Source organism: Manacus vitellinus, unplaced genomic scaffold, assembly GCF_001715985.3.
Source record: "Manacus vitellinus isolate BGI_N305 unplaced genomic scaffold, ASM171598v3 scaffold_0_pilon, whole genome shotgun sequence".
NCBI classification, from domain to species: Eukaryota; Metazoa; Chordata; class Aves; order Passeriformes; family Pipridae; genus Manacus; species Manacus vitellinus.
In genome coordinates this window covers 38890603-38908598 of record NW_021938789.1, presented here as the reverse complement: position 1 = coordinate 38908598, position 17996 = coordinate 38890603, and the positions used below count along the sequence as shown (strand labels likewise).

The following is a 17996-nucleotide window of genomic DNA, read 5'->3' as shown; positions in this document are numbered from 1 at the left end:
GACGTATAAGGAGGACTGACTCTGCCGAAGCAATCTCCTACTTGAACCATGGGGGTTAGCTGCTTCAGATGTTCCTTTCTCTAAGCACTGGTTACCTGAAACATTTTCAGCCATTCCTGAAGGCCTGATGGTGGCTGCACAGATGTAATGCGGCGACGCTGCTGTCCCTGGCCATTGGCTGCCCTCAGGTCCCCAAAAGTAGTAGGTGTGGCGGAACATGGCACCAGCCCTGTAGTACTACGATACAAATAAAAAGTGACAGTCATACATCAAACATTAAGGAAAATTCAGAAGTCTATTGCAGAACAAAAAAAATCTAGTACATAATTTGCAACTATTAATTAAACTCTTTAGCTTCATGCAAAAGCATTAATATGAAAAATTGTGCTGCTGGTCACTCAAGAGGTCAGTCCCTCACTTGGATAAATCTGCTTGCTTCTATCACTGCAGTGCTAACCCTCCAGCTTGGGGAGAAATGGGGATCACCTTTCAGGGCTGAAAAATTACCACTCTGTTAATTGGTCAGCAGGTTGCCTACAAAAATTCAGGTTTATATATTCCTTCCCTTGCCAGGGTACTTCTTTTCCTTCTGGGCTCCACTGGTGCCTTCTGACTGGGGCTGTAGGAAGCCAGAGCTCAGAGTCTCACCTATATGTGAAATGTACTATTGCTGCTTTATCCTCAAACAGAAAGAAAAAAAAGTATCTATTTTTAGCTCTTAATATATTTTGTTGACAAAGATCTAATAATATCAAGCAGTTCTAGTGGCTTAGTGATCTAGAACTGGGCTTTGAAATACTGTATACAGTCTTTTAAAGTTTGTGTGTTGATAGAATGACAGAGGAATTAAAGGGGTGGGGGTGAGGTGAAAAGGGAAAAGAAGCCAAAGGTGCTCTCTGAATTAGTGTGATTTTTTCACTCTGACATGTTAAAAACCAGCTCATTCATATGGGATGGAGCTTTTAAAAGAGCTGGGATTAAGCTGCTATTGTGGGAGTCTAAAGAAATACAGCTGACTGTGTTTTCTGGTTTGGGGTTTTTTGGGGGTTTGAGGTTTTTTTGTGGGTTTTTGGTTGGTTTTTTTTTACATAACGTAAAGTACTTCGTTCACAGAATACCAAAGTTGTATTCCCTAGCAGGAAATACAGAATGCTGGTAGTATTTGCATAAGCATGAAAATTTTAAGACTCCAAAAAACCCTTTGCTTTTGTGTAGGATAAATCCAGCTTTTTTGTAGGTATGAGCTTATAGGTTTTACTGGTTTTTCAGTGGCTACAGGATGGCTTTAAATGATGCAAGACAAGTTCATTTTAATATTTACCTCATTATGCTCTACAAATATTTCACTCTACTCTTCCTTATTCTGAAGGACAGTCATAGCATGTCCTAACATTTACCCAAACTGGTCAAGAAAAGTAAAGATCGGTTTGAGCAGGCATATTTTTAAATGTTCATTTTGCTGAGTAATAACAGAAACTGATATAAAAATACTGTTTCAGAGATGAAGGATCCTCTTAATGGCATTTGTTTACTGGTTCTACCTGTGATATGTAAATGAAATTCATTGGGACTGTTCAATTTTAAAGAGTGCCTGATCCTAGGGAAAATGGAAACAAGCAGGTACGAGAACTGCATAATTTGCTTAAATATTATTTAGATAAAATAAAATCAAATAATTAGGAGAAAGAGGATAGGATGTTACTTAGGGATTTTTGTATGCCAATAATGACTCAAAATCCAAGGAACATAAGTTAAAAGTATTTTTAAAATAAAATGCAGTATTACAGCTTACTCATTCTCATCACCTGCACAGAGATCCAGCACAAGGCCTATCATTCAAGGTCCAAAGTAAGGCACTTGAAATTAGCTTTTATTGGATCTGAGCAATATGTAGCCTTGAGCTTGCCCCAGTAAAACAGTTATGCTTTACTTTCTTCTGCTGTAAACTGGTTTTCAGTCAAAAATAGTTATACTAAACAGAATCTAAAAGCCTCTTTCCTTTGATCTGAGTTTGTATCACAAGATACTTGTTCATGCTTTAATCTTCCCAAAACATTGCCCTGAAACAATCAGTCAGGTTTCTGTGGAAGCTGGACAAGTCCAGCAGTTCCTCTGAATCTGACACACACACTTGACAAAGAAGTGTAGTTTCTTTGTCGCTGAACTGTTTACTCTTCTAGGAGTGTAGAGAACGGCGTGTCATCTGAAGAAGTGGTGGCCAACAAGAGAGTTCTTCCATTAGCCCGACTTAGAAACTGGGAGAAGACACCACCTTGAGACTTGGGGGAATGTGGAAGCTGCAACACATGCCTCTCAGAAAAAACACATTGCCTCCTTTAATCTACTGCAGCATTTACACATCTGCAAAGCAGTCCTGTGATTTGTTGCCTAACTTTTCACTCATCACCCAATAAACCTCTTAAAGGAAGAGAAATAAAATATAAATTACTTTTCAAAGAGCCATCAGTGACTGAACACTATTATACCATGTTCAAAAGTACTATTTCCAGACAGCCTTGGGAGGCAAGTGCAATGCTTTTGGGAGGGACGATGCTTATTATGGGGAAAAAATGTAAAATTCAAAAAGGATGGGAAGCAGTGTGACATCCAAGCACAATTGTTATGTCCACTACTCCTGCTCATGGTTAGGAATGCTTTACCCCACAAAGCCACTGACTGGAATAGCAGCAGGTAAGAGATTTGGTACCATTCAGGAGTAGCAAGGAAGCAGACTAGAACCCATAAGTGGATAACAAGTATGCATGTGTTCCTGTTAAGATCAGATGGTCTGCTCTGCCTACATAAATTTCCATTCTCTCATTCCTGTTACCATAGCAAAGTGATACATTTGATCCCAGTTTGTGAGAGTCTTGGGGTTTATCATTATGTCCCTTTTTAAAAATCTGATTGATTTTATTACCAGGAATGCTTCACCCCTCAAAAAGTCTCTAAGTAAATGGGCATGCTATATTTAGAACGAAATACAAACCTCAACCAAAGAAATGTAAGTCTGGCTACTTCATTAAAACTCATCTTCAGTTCACATAATTTAAATTAGCAAAGCAATATATAAATGCTGATACCACCTCTTCTTTGCTTTACAGTGTTTTAAGAGGATCTTAATTAATCAGGCTCAGCAATTGGAAAGACAGGATATATGCAGGAATCAGGATCCAGTGTTCTGTTATTGCATTTAATTACCTTGTGTATTCTGAGACTTTGCAGGGTTTCTTTCCCAGAGAGAAAGAACGGACCTCGGAGCCATGGTCCAACTTTCTCTTCATCTGCAAGGTGAGGGAAAAAGAGTAACAACATGGATTTAGTTACATGACCAGCCTTACTTATGTGTACTTCTGTAAAATTTATACATTTTTACCTTCTACTTTAATATACTTTATTTAATACCAGATTTCAACAAAGTTGACACTCACAAAATGATTTAAAGTAGCATTTTAGTTTCTAGATTCAACAATATTTGATACATGTTTTATAGGGTGCATGTATGTATTATTGCTGTTTAATAGGGTCCAAAATCTATTATAATTACATTCTTTTAATTTCCAAATTTCAAATGTGAAAAAGTGTGCAGAAGTGTGTTAGTTTATTTACTAAACTGTTCCCTGACTATTCTCCTGGGAAAGGAGCAAAAGAACTAAACTAAAGCCCTTGATTCTTTGTGTTCAGGTTCATTGCTAATTCTCTCATGGAAATGGTTAAATTTTAGGTAGCTTGTCTGCACTATAAACTATTTATTTTAGGGTCTGAAAAAAAAAAAGACTGTATCTTTTCTTTTGTCTATCCTTTTATTTTAAATTTGTACATTGAAAACATTTATAAAACTGCAGTAAAACTGACTGATTAACCAGTATTTTTCCAAGAAGGGTAAGAATGAAAAATGCTACACCCTAGTCTTGAATGTCATCTGCAATTAGATATGATCAAAACCAAATAATGAGCAGGGCAGCTGCTAAAAGGGGAAGCCAGACTGCAAAAATTACCAAAGAGATGGAAACCAGTGAAAGCCATATTTATCCAGGCAGACAAATAAAAATTACTTTCTACATATTTGGGTAATCTTTAACCACAGGCTTTTGGACTCAATGAGACATACATATGCCAAATGCAACTTCTGAGTTCTTGTTGGGTTTTGTTTTTTGTTTTTTTTTTGAGATGTGATACACCAAAGCACTTAAGCCAACTGAATAATGTTTACTGCTGTTTACAACTGTGGGCTGCAAAATACATAAACTACTTGTATTACAATTCAGACTTACTATAACCAATTGCTTCCTTTTTTTTCCAAAATTTCATGTTTAAGATACAGTTTAAAAGTTGTCATCTTTCTTACACAACTGATTTGATCTTTTTTAATGTTATATTATAATACAGTTATTTAACCGTTTACTGTATCTGCCGAAGCTACCTAAAACAAAACACCTCAAACCCAGCAGGATTCTTTAAAGCTTATGGTCCACGTAATTTTGTTGTGATTTTGGTTTTTATACCTTTATGGTTTTACCTAAAAACAGTCACTGAAGACCTTGTGTTCTGCTTCATTAGTGATTACAAAGGAAAGCTAACTAGGGTTACCTAGTTATATTTTTACAGTAACAGTTACAACGCAACCAGAAGAGCTTACTTTATAGCTGTGTTTTCTTGCCCATGCCTCACATGGGACACTCCACAGCATTTCACCACAAAAGTATTCAGTCAGAACCGCCCTGCATGCTGCTGAACCACCAACCTTACCCTCGCTCCTTCCCCATGCCCCAGGAGGCGCAACCCCCCGTGCTTCCCCCAAGAAAACCAGTTGTAAGCATCACTGAAAAACAGTAGATACCATCTTTTATCATTGTGCTAGATAGGTGAGCCATCAAAATTACTGGAAGCATAAATAAGATGTTTGAGCACGAATATCAGTATTTGATGATAGACTTTTCAGAAAAGATTTTTCTTGTTCAAGGAAAATTTTTATTTCCAGCTTGCCTCTCTGAGAGGTTATCATCATCATACTCCTTTTCTGCTTCCAGAAGTACACCTTAAAAATAAAAAGTAGGAAGGCTGCAATAGAATAATCGATAGCTCTAGCGATTTACTCTTTTGCATTAGCAAAGAAAACAATATGCATTATGTTGCCTAATAATGATTTCACCTGTTTCTTTTGGTCGGGTTTTTTTCAGGTATTTTAGGCAACTTTCACATGGGGTCCACCACACAGACTGACTTTCAGCATCTCAAAAGGTGCTAAGTAAATACAGGGTCAAAAAGGCCTTTTACCATACGAAGAAGATAAAACTTTCTCTACAGCAGAGCGGTCTAGTGACAAGATTCAGACACTAGCAAGGTCTCTGTGTAACCGAAAAACAGAAACCGTCGAGCAAACATCCCTCTAAAACATTTAATCTGTCGCTAGGAAAACACAACTCCTTCAGACAACATTAATTATCGAAATAACCGAGATCGCCGTATGGTAAAAAATAATAATAAAAAAATAAATAAAAGAAGGGGCAGCAAACTGCATTCCGCATCACCGCCCGCCACCCAGCGCTGGCAGCGCTCACCGGCAGCGCGCTGACTGCAGCTACGGCCGGCGGCAGCCCCCGCCGCCGGCACGTCCCCGCCCGCGCACCGCCGCCCTCCGCGGACACCGCGGCCCCCGCCCGCCCCTCCCGCCTCCCCCCCGCCCTCCGCGGCCGCGGGCCGGGCGGGGCGGGGGCGGGCGGCCACTCACTTTGTAGAAGATCATCTTGAGGGTGCCGTAGAAGCCCATGGTGTCGGCGCGCTTCCCTTGCGCGCGGCGGCGGCGCCCCGCGGCCCGGCGGCCGGGCAGGCGCTGGCAGTACAGCCCCTTCTCCGCAGGTAGGTCACCGCCTCCCGCGCCGACATGCTCGGGCACGGCGGGCGGCGGCGGCGGCTGCTCGGCCCGGCTCGCCCGGCCCTGCCTGCCCTGCCTGCGCGCAGCCCGGTCCCCCTGCCGCCCTGCCCGCCGCCTGCCTCCGCCCGCCCCCCGCCCCGCCCCGTCCCTCCCTCCCCGCCCGCCTCCGCAGCGGCGGCGCGCACTGCGGGATGCGCGGCCGGGAGGGACCCGCGGGCCCCGCCGGCGGGAAACCGCCCCCACGCCGGGGAAGGAGCGAAAAATAATAATAAAAAAAACCAGCGCTGCGTAGGTTGGGGCTATTTCCCCCTTTTCTCCCCCTGCTCTTCCTCCACACCGACTCAGGCGGGGGCCGCCCCCCCAGCCCTCGCTCTGTTCCCCCAGTGCTACACGCTCCACGGTTTTCCAAGCTGGAGCAAAATAAACCCGTTTCCACTAATTATAATTATACCGTCGCCCTCGGCGGGCCTGGCTGGACTCGTCTATGACTGCGTTCCGTGAACAGACGCAAATTAGTCCTTCAAAAGTGCGGGTAATTTTAGAATAATTTGAAATGCGCTACAGTTTTGCCAGGGAAAAAGATGCTGAAATACCCTCTATTGCTTAAACAATAGAATAAACGGGGTTTGAAGATTTAGGAGTTGAAAGAGCCGAATCCGAGAATTATGTAATATTCATTAAAATAGTAATTCACAGCAGAGCCGCGGCGGAGCTGTCAAAAGCAGGAGCGAGGCCGGAGTTTCCCCAGCGGGGAGGCAGGCAGCCTTCCCCGCGCACCTGGAACAGCCTGGGCTCACACACGCTCCCCGCTCCCGTACAACACAGCCCTTGGGCGGCACCAAGCCATCTTAGCTCGGGCTTCAAATCCTATGCAGGATTCTCACCTGTATTTCAGTGAAGGCAAAAGGAAAGCCCTTGGTAATTACTTGTTAAAGAACGCTCCTTTTTTGGTCATTTCCTACTCTGTGCACATCAACAAATCTGTCCAATTCATCCTTACGGTTCGACTCAAGGGCACTGAAGTTCCTGACATATGGCTGGGCTCTCAGACAGACACCAGCAACCAGTGGAGCAGCCAGGCAGCTTGTTTTTTTAGTTTCCATACTGACAACTCAAAGAGTCTTCAGCTTCAGCAATTTTTCCTCGGTTTTTTCCCCCCTCCTGCAAAGTTTTCTGTCCAAGTTCAGAGCAAAGAACACCCTGAGCATGATCTGAAGCCCCAACGTTCCTGTATAATTTTCCCCAGTGCAGTGAAATTGGAGATGCCCAGCAGCCCTCCAGACGAATGCACTTAGAAGCAAATGTAGTCAGCTCCTGCTGACCTGAAGGGAAACCATCTTTTTATCACCCAAAGCCGTACAAAAAAATGTTCTACCTTTATAGAACACACATCTAAAGGAGTGGAAGTACTTTCTGCAAAATCCATTAGCTTCCTCATTAGTACTTTAAAAAAACTAATATATATTACTATTTGGTAATAGCAAAGTGTGACAGTTATTAGCACACTCAGATAAGGCAAAATCACTACCCCCATAGCACACGAGATCCTGCTTCTATATGGTTTTATGTATCTCCCATCCAGCACCGAGTCATCATAGTGTTTTTCATCTCCCAGTGAAAATGGTCCTGCCCATCAAATCCTGGTATTTATGCCATTATCCATTGAACTGCAGTGCTGTATATTTTATGAGAACAAAATGGTCCTGAGTTGACTTCGTACCTCAGACATGAACAGAGCTGTACATATCCCGGGAGACTATTACTGTCTTCCTTTGCTGGCACATCACATGCAAAGGGGAAGGAAAAAAACCCATAGGCTGCATATACACATTAAACAATTGCAGGAAGCAAATTAATATCCAAATCATCGGAGTAAGAAAGAATTGAACATTGTCGCTGTGGGGACTTAAAAGTACTTTATATATGTGCATGCATAACACCCTGAGATGCTTGCAGCTACCTCTGCCCTTTCTCCCATCAGTGAGTGTACTCAATGCAGAGGGGGGGTGGCTACTCTTCCTCCAGCATCACAGCGGGGACTGGCAGGAAATCCTCAGGGATCAGCCTCTCCCTCAGCCCAAAAGCAAGTGTAATCTGACAGCATGGCTAGATTTATCTTTTGAACAAAATGTGCTTTGGAATTAAGCAGTCAATGAGTTGAATAATAATTAGAAATTACTATTTTCCTCTTTTTTGGAGTACTACTATTGCAGATTACTTCTCTTTTGATAATGATTGGCAGATATTGTCTCATGGTAAAAAAACCACTGACTTAACTGCTAATCTCTTTGCCACAGTCAGGACCCATGTAATAACCCCAACAATCATTTTCTAGTGGTAGAAAACTCAGTATGTCAGGTATTTATTCTGCACAAAAGGTTTGGGGTTTTTCCTAATTTTAGATACAGATACCACAGACAGATTTTGACATTTGAACAGTGACCATCTTCCATCTAGCAGTCTGCCTTTCTCAGAGCAAAAACCAAAAATAGCACATGGATATGGCTCTGGCTCTCACTTATTTAGTATTTTTCTCTACAGTGGTTCCATTTTTCATTCTCTACAAATAAAGAAACATTCCCTCTGCCTCTCATTAAGTTTGATAGTGTCTGGGTAGTCGCAAGTTTACTCTAGTTGAGTGTCTGCTCTTGTCCCAAATGCCTAACAACAGCCTGGGCTCTCTCTGATTGAGGGAGAGGAACACACTCTACGAGAGGCTAAAGGCACTTACTATTAGACTACTACTCTAAATTCCTGTCTAGAAAGGACTTTCTCTCTCTCCCTTGACTTTGAGAACCACCCTGTCCTCAGAAAAATTTAGTGTCATGAATGCACCACACTCTACCTTGTAATAAATTAATTAAGGGTTTGCAAAAGTAGTGTGGAACTGCCCAACCCTGGAGACTGAGCTGTGCTGCAGATCACACAGCTTCACTCTGCACCTTCTGGGAAAATACAAGGGTGAAGGCATAAAACCCCAAACCTGTAGATGCTTTTGAGAGCCTGACAGCAAGTAGCAAAGATGATGCATCCATTTACATCTCTAAAGACATTTAAAAAAATATTTACTGTAGTAACATAGTATGCTCTAAGAATATTTAATGGTATAAAGTAAATGTTCATCACAAATTAAGGTACATTGAAGAAGACTACAGTTTATAAAGCAATGTTAAGAAAAAAATCAAAAGTTACTATGTTTTTTTTCCCTATTTGGTATATATTCAACTTCAAAGGTTGGTCTTATTTTGTTTAAGCTGGAGATAATTTTTCAAGTTCTTAAAACCACAAACAGCATACAATTAATGACATTTAGAAAAATGTCTACACCAAAATTACATAGTTTTCAGTGGACACAAGTCCAGTCTTATTTCCCGTCAGTACTGCCAACTCTTAATTAAAAAAAATTCACAGCATCCAGTTCTTTTCCTGTTGGCAACATTTCTAGCACCTTTACCAGTTTGTCATGTGGCATGCTGTAATTAAGATTGTCTATTACTTCTAATGAAAGACTAGAATGAATTACAGAAATCACCCACAGAGCTATATAATCCCCAGAAGAACGGAGATTACAGTGCAACAGACCAAAGAAACAACATTTTTTTGTTGTTTTTTTTAGTTGGAGAAACATTTTTGAGTGGAGAGACCACAGGATGGTCTGGCTGTGGTAATGGCCAGTCAGCATTTTGGAAAAACACTAGTGTTTAAACCATGGAATGCAAAAACTGTAACGGGCGTTTCACATACACATATGTGTGTTAGGAGCATAATGTGTACAGGAGGAACTATGGAGCAATATGGTTTGGTATCTCCGTTAATATTGGTAAATGCATCATTCAAGACAGTGCCAGAAGGGATTCTGTGTATTCTGCACATTTAGCAGACACTTAGCAGACTGACTCCTTTAGAAATACTTCAGAGGGATTTTTATGTGTTGTATTTTTTTTTTTCTATCCAGGAAACCAAACATCCTCATCGGGTGGGGCCAAATTCTTAACTGCGCAAGATTTACCCTGGACAGAGCAAAGATGATCTGGGAAGAATGGTCACGCTCAGTTGTTTTTCCCTTTCTCAAATTTGGACCCACTTAGGTTTTAAACACTCCCCTTCTGCTTGGTAATCTAGTTTGGGCAGCTGCAGCAGCCAGCACTTTGTCTTCTATATTCGACCTATTCATCCAACTACATACTTCATTTAATTTGCCAAATGCTCCCATTCAGGCAAGAATCTGGCCCCACAGAGAGGTACTTCTGCCATCTGCTTTAGACATTTAACCACAGCTTAGCTTAGTACACCTACATTTAAAAGCCTAAGTTCCCATTCAGTCAATGAGAAAGGCACATGCTGAAGTCCAACATGTGTAAGGTCTCAGAAAAGAAGAAAAAAATCCCATACAACATCAAGCATTAAACATGTTCCAAAATAATTTAGGGTGGGCTTTTCCTCTACAAAAAGGCACTGCTATTATTGTCAGATCTTTTTCTTTCTGAATTATTATGAAATTAAACAAGTGACCCACTGGGATCTTGGAAATCCCATGTTCTCATCGTTTCTCCCAGTTCAATTTGGGCTAGGTTAGCCTTAGGAGCTGCTGCTAATTTGAGATTTATTACGTGCATCCTAGCTGGAACTTTTTATGTGTCAATTCCCAATCTGTGGGCAGGGTGAGACAAAGTTTTAGGACACTGACCAATTAAAGAAAACTGGAATATATAACGAATTTCAAGGGTACAGTGTGCGATGCACCTTATCACACAGATATAACCATCTGTTTGTGTAGAATATACCATTAGTATTGATGGAGCAGAACAGACTTGAAAAAATGAATTTAAGTGCACCAGTTAGTGGCCAACAGCTGCTACGTTCCAACTATGAGGTAAGAACAAGAACAACTTGGCTCCCTGGAAGCAGTTTAGATTGAGGAATTTCTGCTCAATTTACTTATAATGCCTGCAGCAAGCTTAGAAAGGTCCACTCCAGCAGGTTTGCCTCAACACACTTACAGGAAGAAATTTATGCTTATGATCTTGTGTAGTTCAAGTGTAGTACAAGCAAACCTGGACATTGCAATGTGCACTGATCAGCAGCTTACTGATAAATGATATATTTTTGTAGTATTGGTGAACTTAAGGTTTGGGATGAAGTAGTGTAAGCAACAGGAACTCTATTATGGGAGGAAGGAAGGACACACAGAGGCACTACACTAACTTGCATGAAGTCTTCCAAAGCTTACTTAAATGGAGTGGAGAATACGTATTACAAAGTATGATAGGTAATACTGAACTGTTTATTAACTCTATAAGGTTTCTTGGCAAAGCATTTTGAAGATTGCTTTAAAATGAAATTCCTCACACATGATTATCCTTGATTTCCATGCAAAGTAAGGTACTGTAGTCAAATAAAAGTGTAAAAAGGCTTTAGTTTTGTTTTTGCAGGGAAGGAAATGGCATTGGTAGCAACTGAAAAATCAGATTATTATTTATTTATAAATCCTGATCTTATTAGAATAGTATGAACTTCGATTACAAATACCATTTTAAAGGTATATATCTGTAGCAGAGATTACCCATAAACCACCTTCTTATAACATTTGCCTTTAAAAAATATTGACTTCTAAATACATTGATAGAATTCAAAAGGTGTGCTAGTTAATGGTTGCAAGAAATAGCTTTGAAAAGGATTTAAACATGATGTATATATAACACACTTCAGCGCTGGATATTTATAATAAACTTCAATTTATATTTTAAGAGCAGGGAGATTTCACAGACAGGCTTAATGTAATACGGTATCACTATGTCTCCAGCAGAGCAGAACTCCCCTCTGAAGGTCATACATCCTGTCCTCTTTGTTGGTTCCTTGTAGTTGGACACAGAACTTGCAACATATGCTTCGATGCTTAGGCTATTTTAAAGGAGTACAGCCAAAGCTGTCATATGCCCATTTATGAGAGGAACAGTTCCATGCATTGTTTCCTGGTGGCAACACCAGCTTAAAGATGTCCCAGTCTCATTCCTGTCCCAAAATGGCTCTTGCCCTTATTTTTGCAGGAACAAACATTTGTAGAAATACTCTGAACCAGGTTCATTAACTGATACAGGAGAGGTGGTTTTAAGTTTTTACCCTTGGGGTTTTCTTTTTTCTTCTTCTTAGAACTAGTTTCTGGTTTAATTTTCTACCATGCCTTCATAAACAACTGAGCCAGCAGAAGCAAATGAGCAATTCACAGGCAGGGCACAGATTCCTTGAGCCAGCTACACCACTGAGAAAAAGGTATGAGGAACTGTAACCTGAGTGTCCCACACAGAGAGCATAAGCCTATTATTTACACCTAGTGGCATCACTCTCTCGGCTACAGTTTGGTGTGCACTTAAGCCAGCACAGCCACTGGGAAGAAGAAAAAAAAGCAAAAAAGCAGTCCCTACACCTGTGAACCCATGGCTGCCTTTGGCCATTCATTTCTATGCTTGCATCACCTTCTCAGGTGTGCCACCACAACCTTCATTGTATGGCTCTGGGGTCAACCATGGTGGCAACTGACCTCAGGACTCCTTTTTGCTGGGCTATTTTTCAACCAGGTCAGATTCCCCATCTCCCCTCCTGCACAGCCATACACATCTGTGCCAGCATAGCAAGAGATACAGCTTGCTCTCTCCTTTTTAACCTTCCCAAGCCCCTAGAAAAGCTACCTTGAACACTTGCCAAATTACAGCCTTGGGTGAAAAGGCAAGGAACTGGGGGGTTTGGGCTTTGTCCTCCCAACCCAGAGGACTGTATTGTTACCAGAGCAACTTATTTGCATTGGAAAATATACTTAAGTCTTTGACAAATGAAAATGGACACTCAAAAGATTTACCATAAAACAAGCACAACAAGGTGAACCATAGGCAGGGGGTGTAACGTCAACAACCTTCCTTAAACATGTCATGTTTACTCCAGGGATCTTGTCTCATTAGAACTGTATATTATTTCACTGGAAAAAAACCCAACAAACAAGCCCAAAACATTTTTCTTTCCAAAGCTTTTTCTTGTTAAAGAAAAAGATAAATGAAAGGAAAATATCAGTGGAGCTAGGCTTCACATTGCTTTTAATTCCCTGTGACAGTAACCATGCAAGTTTCTTACATAGAAACATTGTATGGTTTGTTTTAGAACTAGCAATTATTATATTATCATATAACAAACATTTTTCACAGTGCATATTCATAAGGGGCAGAGTTAAGGTTGATAAAGCAACCTGCACTTTCATGTGCTTGCGTGCTTTCCATGCAACAGGAACATGTCGAGTTGCTTTTTTGTGTTTTGTTTCTACAGGGTATTGTTAGATTATTCATTTTTCAAAGGAAGAAGACAGTATTACATATAATGCATCTTGCAAAACATTCACTAACGGCAGCAGATCTTCATAAGAACTGTGTTTCCATTCATTGTGCTCCTATTAAAGTTAACTGTAATTTATTTATTATATCATTAAACTTAATATATTGTAAGATGAATTCTATTTATAGATGCAGTAATAGCTGTGCTAATCACTCAAGTTCACACTGAATTGGGCTGTGCTTCTGAGCCACAGCAGCATTGCTTCAGAGACCTAAGTACATTCCTAAATTTCCCAAAGAGACAACTTTGCATGCTACATACTGCACAAGCCCAAGTGGCCCCATAGAATAGCCCCAGCAACCTGCTGGCTCCCATGCATGCACTGTGGAGGAAGCTGGCACCATGCACCCCATCCGCATTTCTCCCTTGGCCCACTCTTCTCCTGGATATCCTTACACACCACTGAAGCCAAGGGCAGTGGCTGCCATGCCAGCAGCCAGATGCCACCTGGGCACAGGGTGTTCAGTTGGGACAATAAGAAGAGAACAGTCCCTGCCTGGGCTCTGTTTTTAATAATTTTATCTGCTATTCCTATTATAGTAATTTCACAGATTTTGCATGTGATTTAGTCCATAAAGTTAGAAAACCATGCACTAGAGACTGTGCTTAGGCACACAAAGCACAAGCCCTTCTTGCTGACCAACAGGTGACAATCACAATAAAAAAATAAAATTAAAAATTACCCTGATAGGGATCAGCACCTTTGTTCAATATTTCAACCAAAAAGATGAGTTGGTTTTGTTTATATTGACAAGAACGTTTCCAAATTGGGGAAGCACACATTTCTGCCTTTGAACACCAATGCTCAAACTATTTTCATTCAAATAGAAGCATGTTGGGAAATCACCTTTGTACAGAAAAAGAAATGTCTGTTTAGACTTGGAAGGCTTTCCAAAAATGTCTATCCTTTGCACTGAATACAAATAGAGCACTGCTACTACTACCTGTTTTCTGTTAAGTTTTCCTTTTTTTTTTAAATTTGGAGATAGCTTAATTTCAATTGTCAAGAGAACTGCTTATTTATCTGGCCTAACCTATACAAATTTATTTACAAAACAGTTTCTGTCTCTCATTTGCGGTATGTGAGAAGGATAAGGGGTTAGTAGTGAGCCTTTAGGCTACAACAGAAGAATATCTGGAATCGTAGATTATACCAGAAGGATTTAAGAAGAACCTTAAGAAAAAAAACTATTAAAGATGTCAAATCTCTTTTCCTACCTGTCTTAACTGAAGAGGGTATAAAAGTTGCAAAACCAAGCATTCAAAGGAATTTGAAATGACAGGAATAAGATGGTTTTACTCCTAAAAAGCTGCTTACCAAAACAGCCCTGTGCATGGCACCTACTAAATAAGACACATTCTCTGGCAAAAAACAGTGTCTCAGGTTGTAATTTATGATACATCGTTACCCACTTGTGCATGTGCATCAAATTTGCAAAGGCAAACTTTTGAGTGTTTTAGGCATGGCATCCTTGGCATCCATTTTATAACATCAAGGGAATTTACCCCATCATCTGGCAACACACTGACTCCCTGTTTGGCATGCCAGTGACTTGACACAGCCTGAGCCCCCATGGGATGCCCCACCACTGTGCATAACCAGCGGTTAGGAATACAGCAGAATGCCACCCTGGTGCAAAAGCACTAGAGGAAGATGGAACAGTAAGTTTCAGGACAGTCTGCTGATAACAGAAGTACAGGACCCCTGAATCTCAGCTTTGGAGAAGAGCTTGCTCTGTTGAATATGTATGAATCTCCTGTGCTCTCCCCATCTTCATACTCGTTTCTCTGACTAGCCTCAAGGTCCTCCATACTCCTGCCCTCTGCTCCCTGTATCAACCTCCTGTACCAGTAATTCCCCAGTAGTTTCCTACCTCCTGCCCTCTCCACAGCATCTGAGCCTAACAGGACTAATTGTCCCACCTTATTATTCTTTTCCTTTCCCATCTCCCTCCCTGGAATTCAGGAAAGCATTTTTCTATACAGTGTTGAAGCATCAACAAGGCAGGCAGTATCTGGATTGCAGGACAGAGGCATAGAATCGTATAAAGGCCTGGGTTGGAAAGGACCTGCAAGATCATCTAGTTCCAACCCCTCCCCCCCTGCTACAGGCAAGGATGCCACCCATAAAATCAGGTTGCTCAGGGCCCCATCCAATCTGGCCTTGAACAATTTCAGGGATGGAACATGCCCAGCTTCTCTGGGCAGCCTGTTTGAGTGCCTCCCTACCCTCTGGGTAAAGAATTTCTTCGTAACATCTAAATTAATTCTCTCCTCTTCAGATAAAACTGTCCCCCCTTGTCCTGTCACTATCTGCCTGTATACAACAAAGTCACTCTCCTTCTTTTTTATAAGCCCCCTTTAGGAACTGAAATGTTACAGTGAGGTCTCCTCAGAGCCTTCTCATCTCCAGGTTGAACACCCAGCTCACTCAGCCTGCCATTACAGGAGGTGCTTTGGCCCTCTGATCGTCTTCATGGTCTTCCTCTGGACTTGCTCTAATAGGTCCACATCTTTCTTGTGCTAAGGATCTCAGACCTGAACACAGTACTGCAGTTGGAGTCTCACGAGGACAGAGTAGAGGGGCAGAATCACCTCCTTCAACCTACTGGCCACACTTTTCTTGATGCAGCCCAGGATGTGGTTGGTTTTCTGGTCCATGAGCACACACTGTTGGCTCACATCCAGCTTTTTGTCCACCAGAACACCCATGTCCTTTTCAGCAGGGCTGCTTTCAGTGAGTTCTTCTCGCAGTTTCTACTTATGTCTGGGATTACCCTGACCCAGGTGCAATATCCTGCACGTGGACTTGCTTGAACCTCATGAGGTTCTCATGGGCCCACCTCTCAAGCTTATCCAGGTCCCTCTGGAAGGCATCCTGTCCTGTTGTGTCAACAGAGTTTCCAGCTCTGGTTAGTTCCTTTGCACCTAAGGTCAGTTTCCCAGGAGATCTCATCCACTGATTCTTTAAACAGCTTAAAGTTCACTCTTCTGAAGTTCAGGGTTCTGACTTTGTTCTTTGCCATCACAAGGCCCATGTTCCTTGTGATCAGAAACTCAACCAGGGCATGGTCACTACAGTCTAGGCTGCCTCCAATCTTACCCTCTTTAATAAGTTCCTCTACATCGGTGAACACCAGGTCCAGTAATGCTTCTCCTTTGGTTGGTTTGTTCAATACCTCTACCAGGAAGTTATCTAGAGGATATATGGCTTTTTTCTCCCCATTCTTGGCCACATCTGCAGAGCAGATGGAAGCAGGCACTATGGGGAAGATTCAGTTCTGCCTGTGTTGCCCTTGGCTACAGCATGCTTGATGAGTCCTGGGGAAGGGCAGGGGTCAGGTTGGGGAGCATTTTGACCTGGTGGGACACAGACTCTTCACAGCCCAGAACGTTTCTGGTACATGGAAATGGTCATTTTTCTACAACAAACACTCTGCCATACCACTAAGTGGTGGCAGTGGTTATAAAAAGGAAAATTGCACATTATACCTGCTTGGTCTAGCTTCCTTTTCTCACCACATGCATATGGTATAGCACAGAGAAGGGGATTTACTCCTTTTCCATGAACCCTCATGATTTATTGCCATGACAACTCTCTCCTCTCCAGAGGCCTGTAGGAGCCATGTGAGCTGGTTTCTCCTGAGTACATTCCTCCTGCAGTGGGGGATCAATGCCAAACCTTTGCACAGCAGAAAGGAATGCCAGGCATGCTGGGGTCACACCAGATGCTTTGAAGGTTTGCTAACCCACTGTCATTAACCTTATGCTGAGCAATTTCATGTTGAAAGGGGCTACAGGCAGAGCAAGCAGGCCAGCAAACCTGCCCCATCTAAACAGACTCTTCCCTGAACAGGTGCTTCCAGTCTAGAAACCGTACAGCATGCTTGCCTCTAAAAGAAATATAGCACTGCATAATTTAGGGTAACTAGTCCCTCATCCAGACAAGAGGGATAAGAATTGCTGATATTTTTACTTTTTTTTTTACACTGAATCTAGCTTTATTGAGGTAAGATGATAGATAGACGCCTCTATGTATTTGAGCCCAGCACAGCTTTTTATAACACAGATGTTTCATAGAATGTGAGAAGTAGGAAATAAGGTGACACATTTCATAGTGTTTCAGAGATATTTTTCAACAGGCTACCTGTATGAAACCTAAGAACTATAGCATAAAAAAAGAAAATGACCATATCTGTCCACTCTTGTGTCTAAGCCTCTCTTGGGAAAGCATTTTGTTCAGGAAAAGTTTATGCTCCCTTTATCAAGTTATAGTATTTATGCTTGAATTAAAAAAACTACAAATCAAAACCCCCTGTTTCTACCCTCAAGGAAAAATGCATGTTGCAACCTTTACATAACTTCAGACATCACATATTTAACCATTTCTCCAAAACTTCTGTCAACTTGCCGGTTCAGTGTGATGCAACTGATGTGCTCCCTAAACCAACCCATTCACTGTGGGTTAAATAGCAAGACAGTTATTTAAATTCCTGGGGTTTGAAACTTACAGTTTCTTTATTTATAGGCAGGATGGAGCAAATTAGAGATTTCAGAAATTTTTGGTTTGCTGTTCCATTCACTTGTAACCACAAAATTAGATGGTAACCATGGTTTTAAAGTTTGTAACTTTATGGAGACTCAACAGTTCACAAATCCAATTATTAAAGGAAACCTAGCCTATCTAATGTTACTGATTTATCAGTGAAATGCTACAAAGCAAAATCACTAGGAATAGTCCAAG

At 41.5% G+C, this 17996-nt stretch overlaps 1 protein-coding gene across 3 annotated transcripts in view; it reads right to left on the bottom strand.

Annotated features, from left to right (window-relative positions):
* FBXW7 (F-box and WD repeat domain containing 7) overlaps positions 1-17996 on the bottom strand; it is a 174717-nt gene that overhangs the window by 27437 nt on the left and 129284 nt on the right. For 2 of the 3 annotated variants that reach the window (XM_008933165.2, XM_018071740.1), the window contains 2 exons: positions 3202-3284; positions 96-237 (listed from right to left, as the gene is read on the bottom strand). In XM_008933165.2, coding sequence (XP_008931413.2) covers positions 96-237; positions 3202-3284 — 225 coding nt within the window. Of the gene's footprint in view, positions 1-95; positions 238-3201; positions 3285-5731; positions 5786-17996 lie in introns of those variants that run through there. The other variant, XM_018071748.1, reaches the window with a different exon arrangement.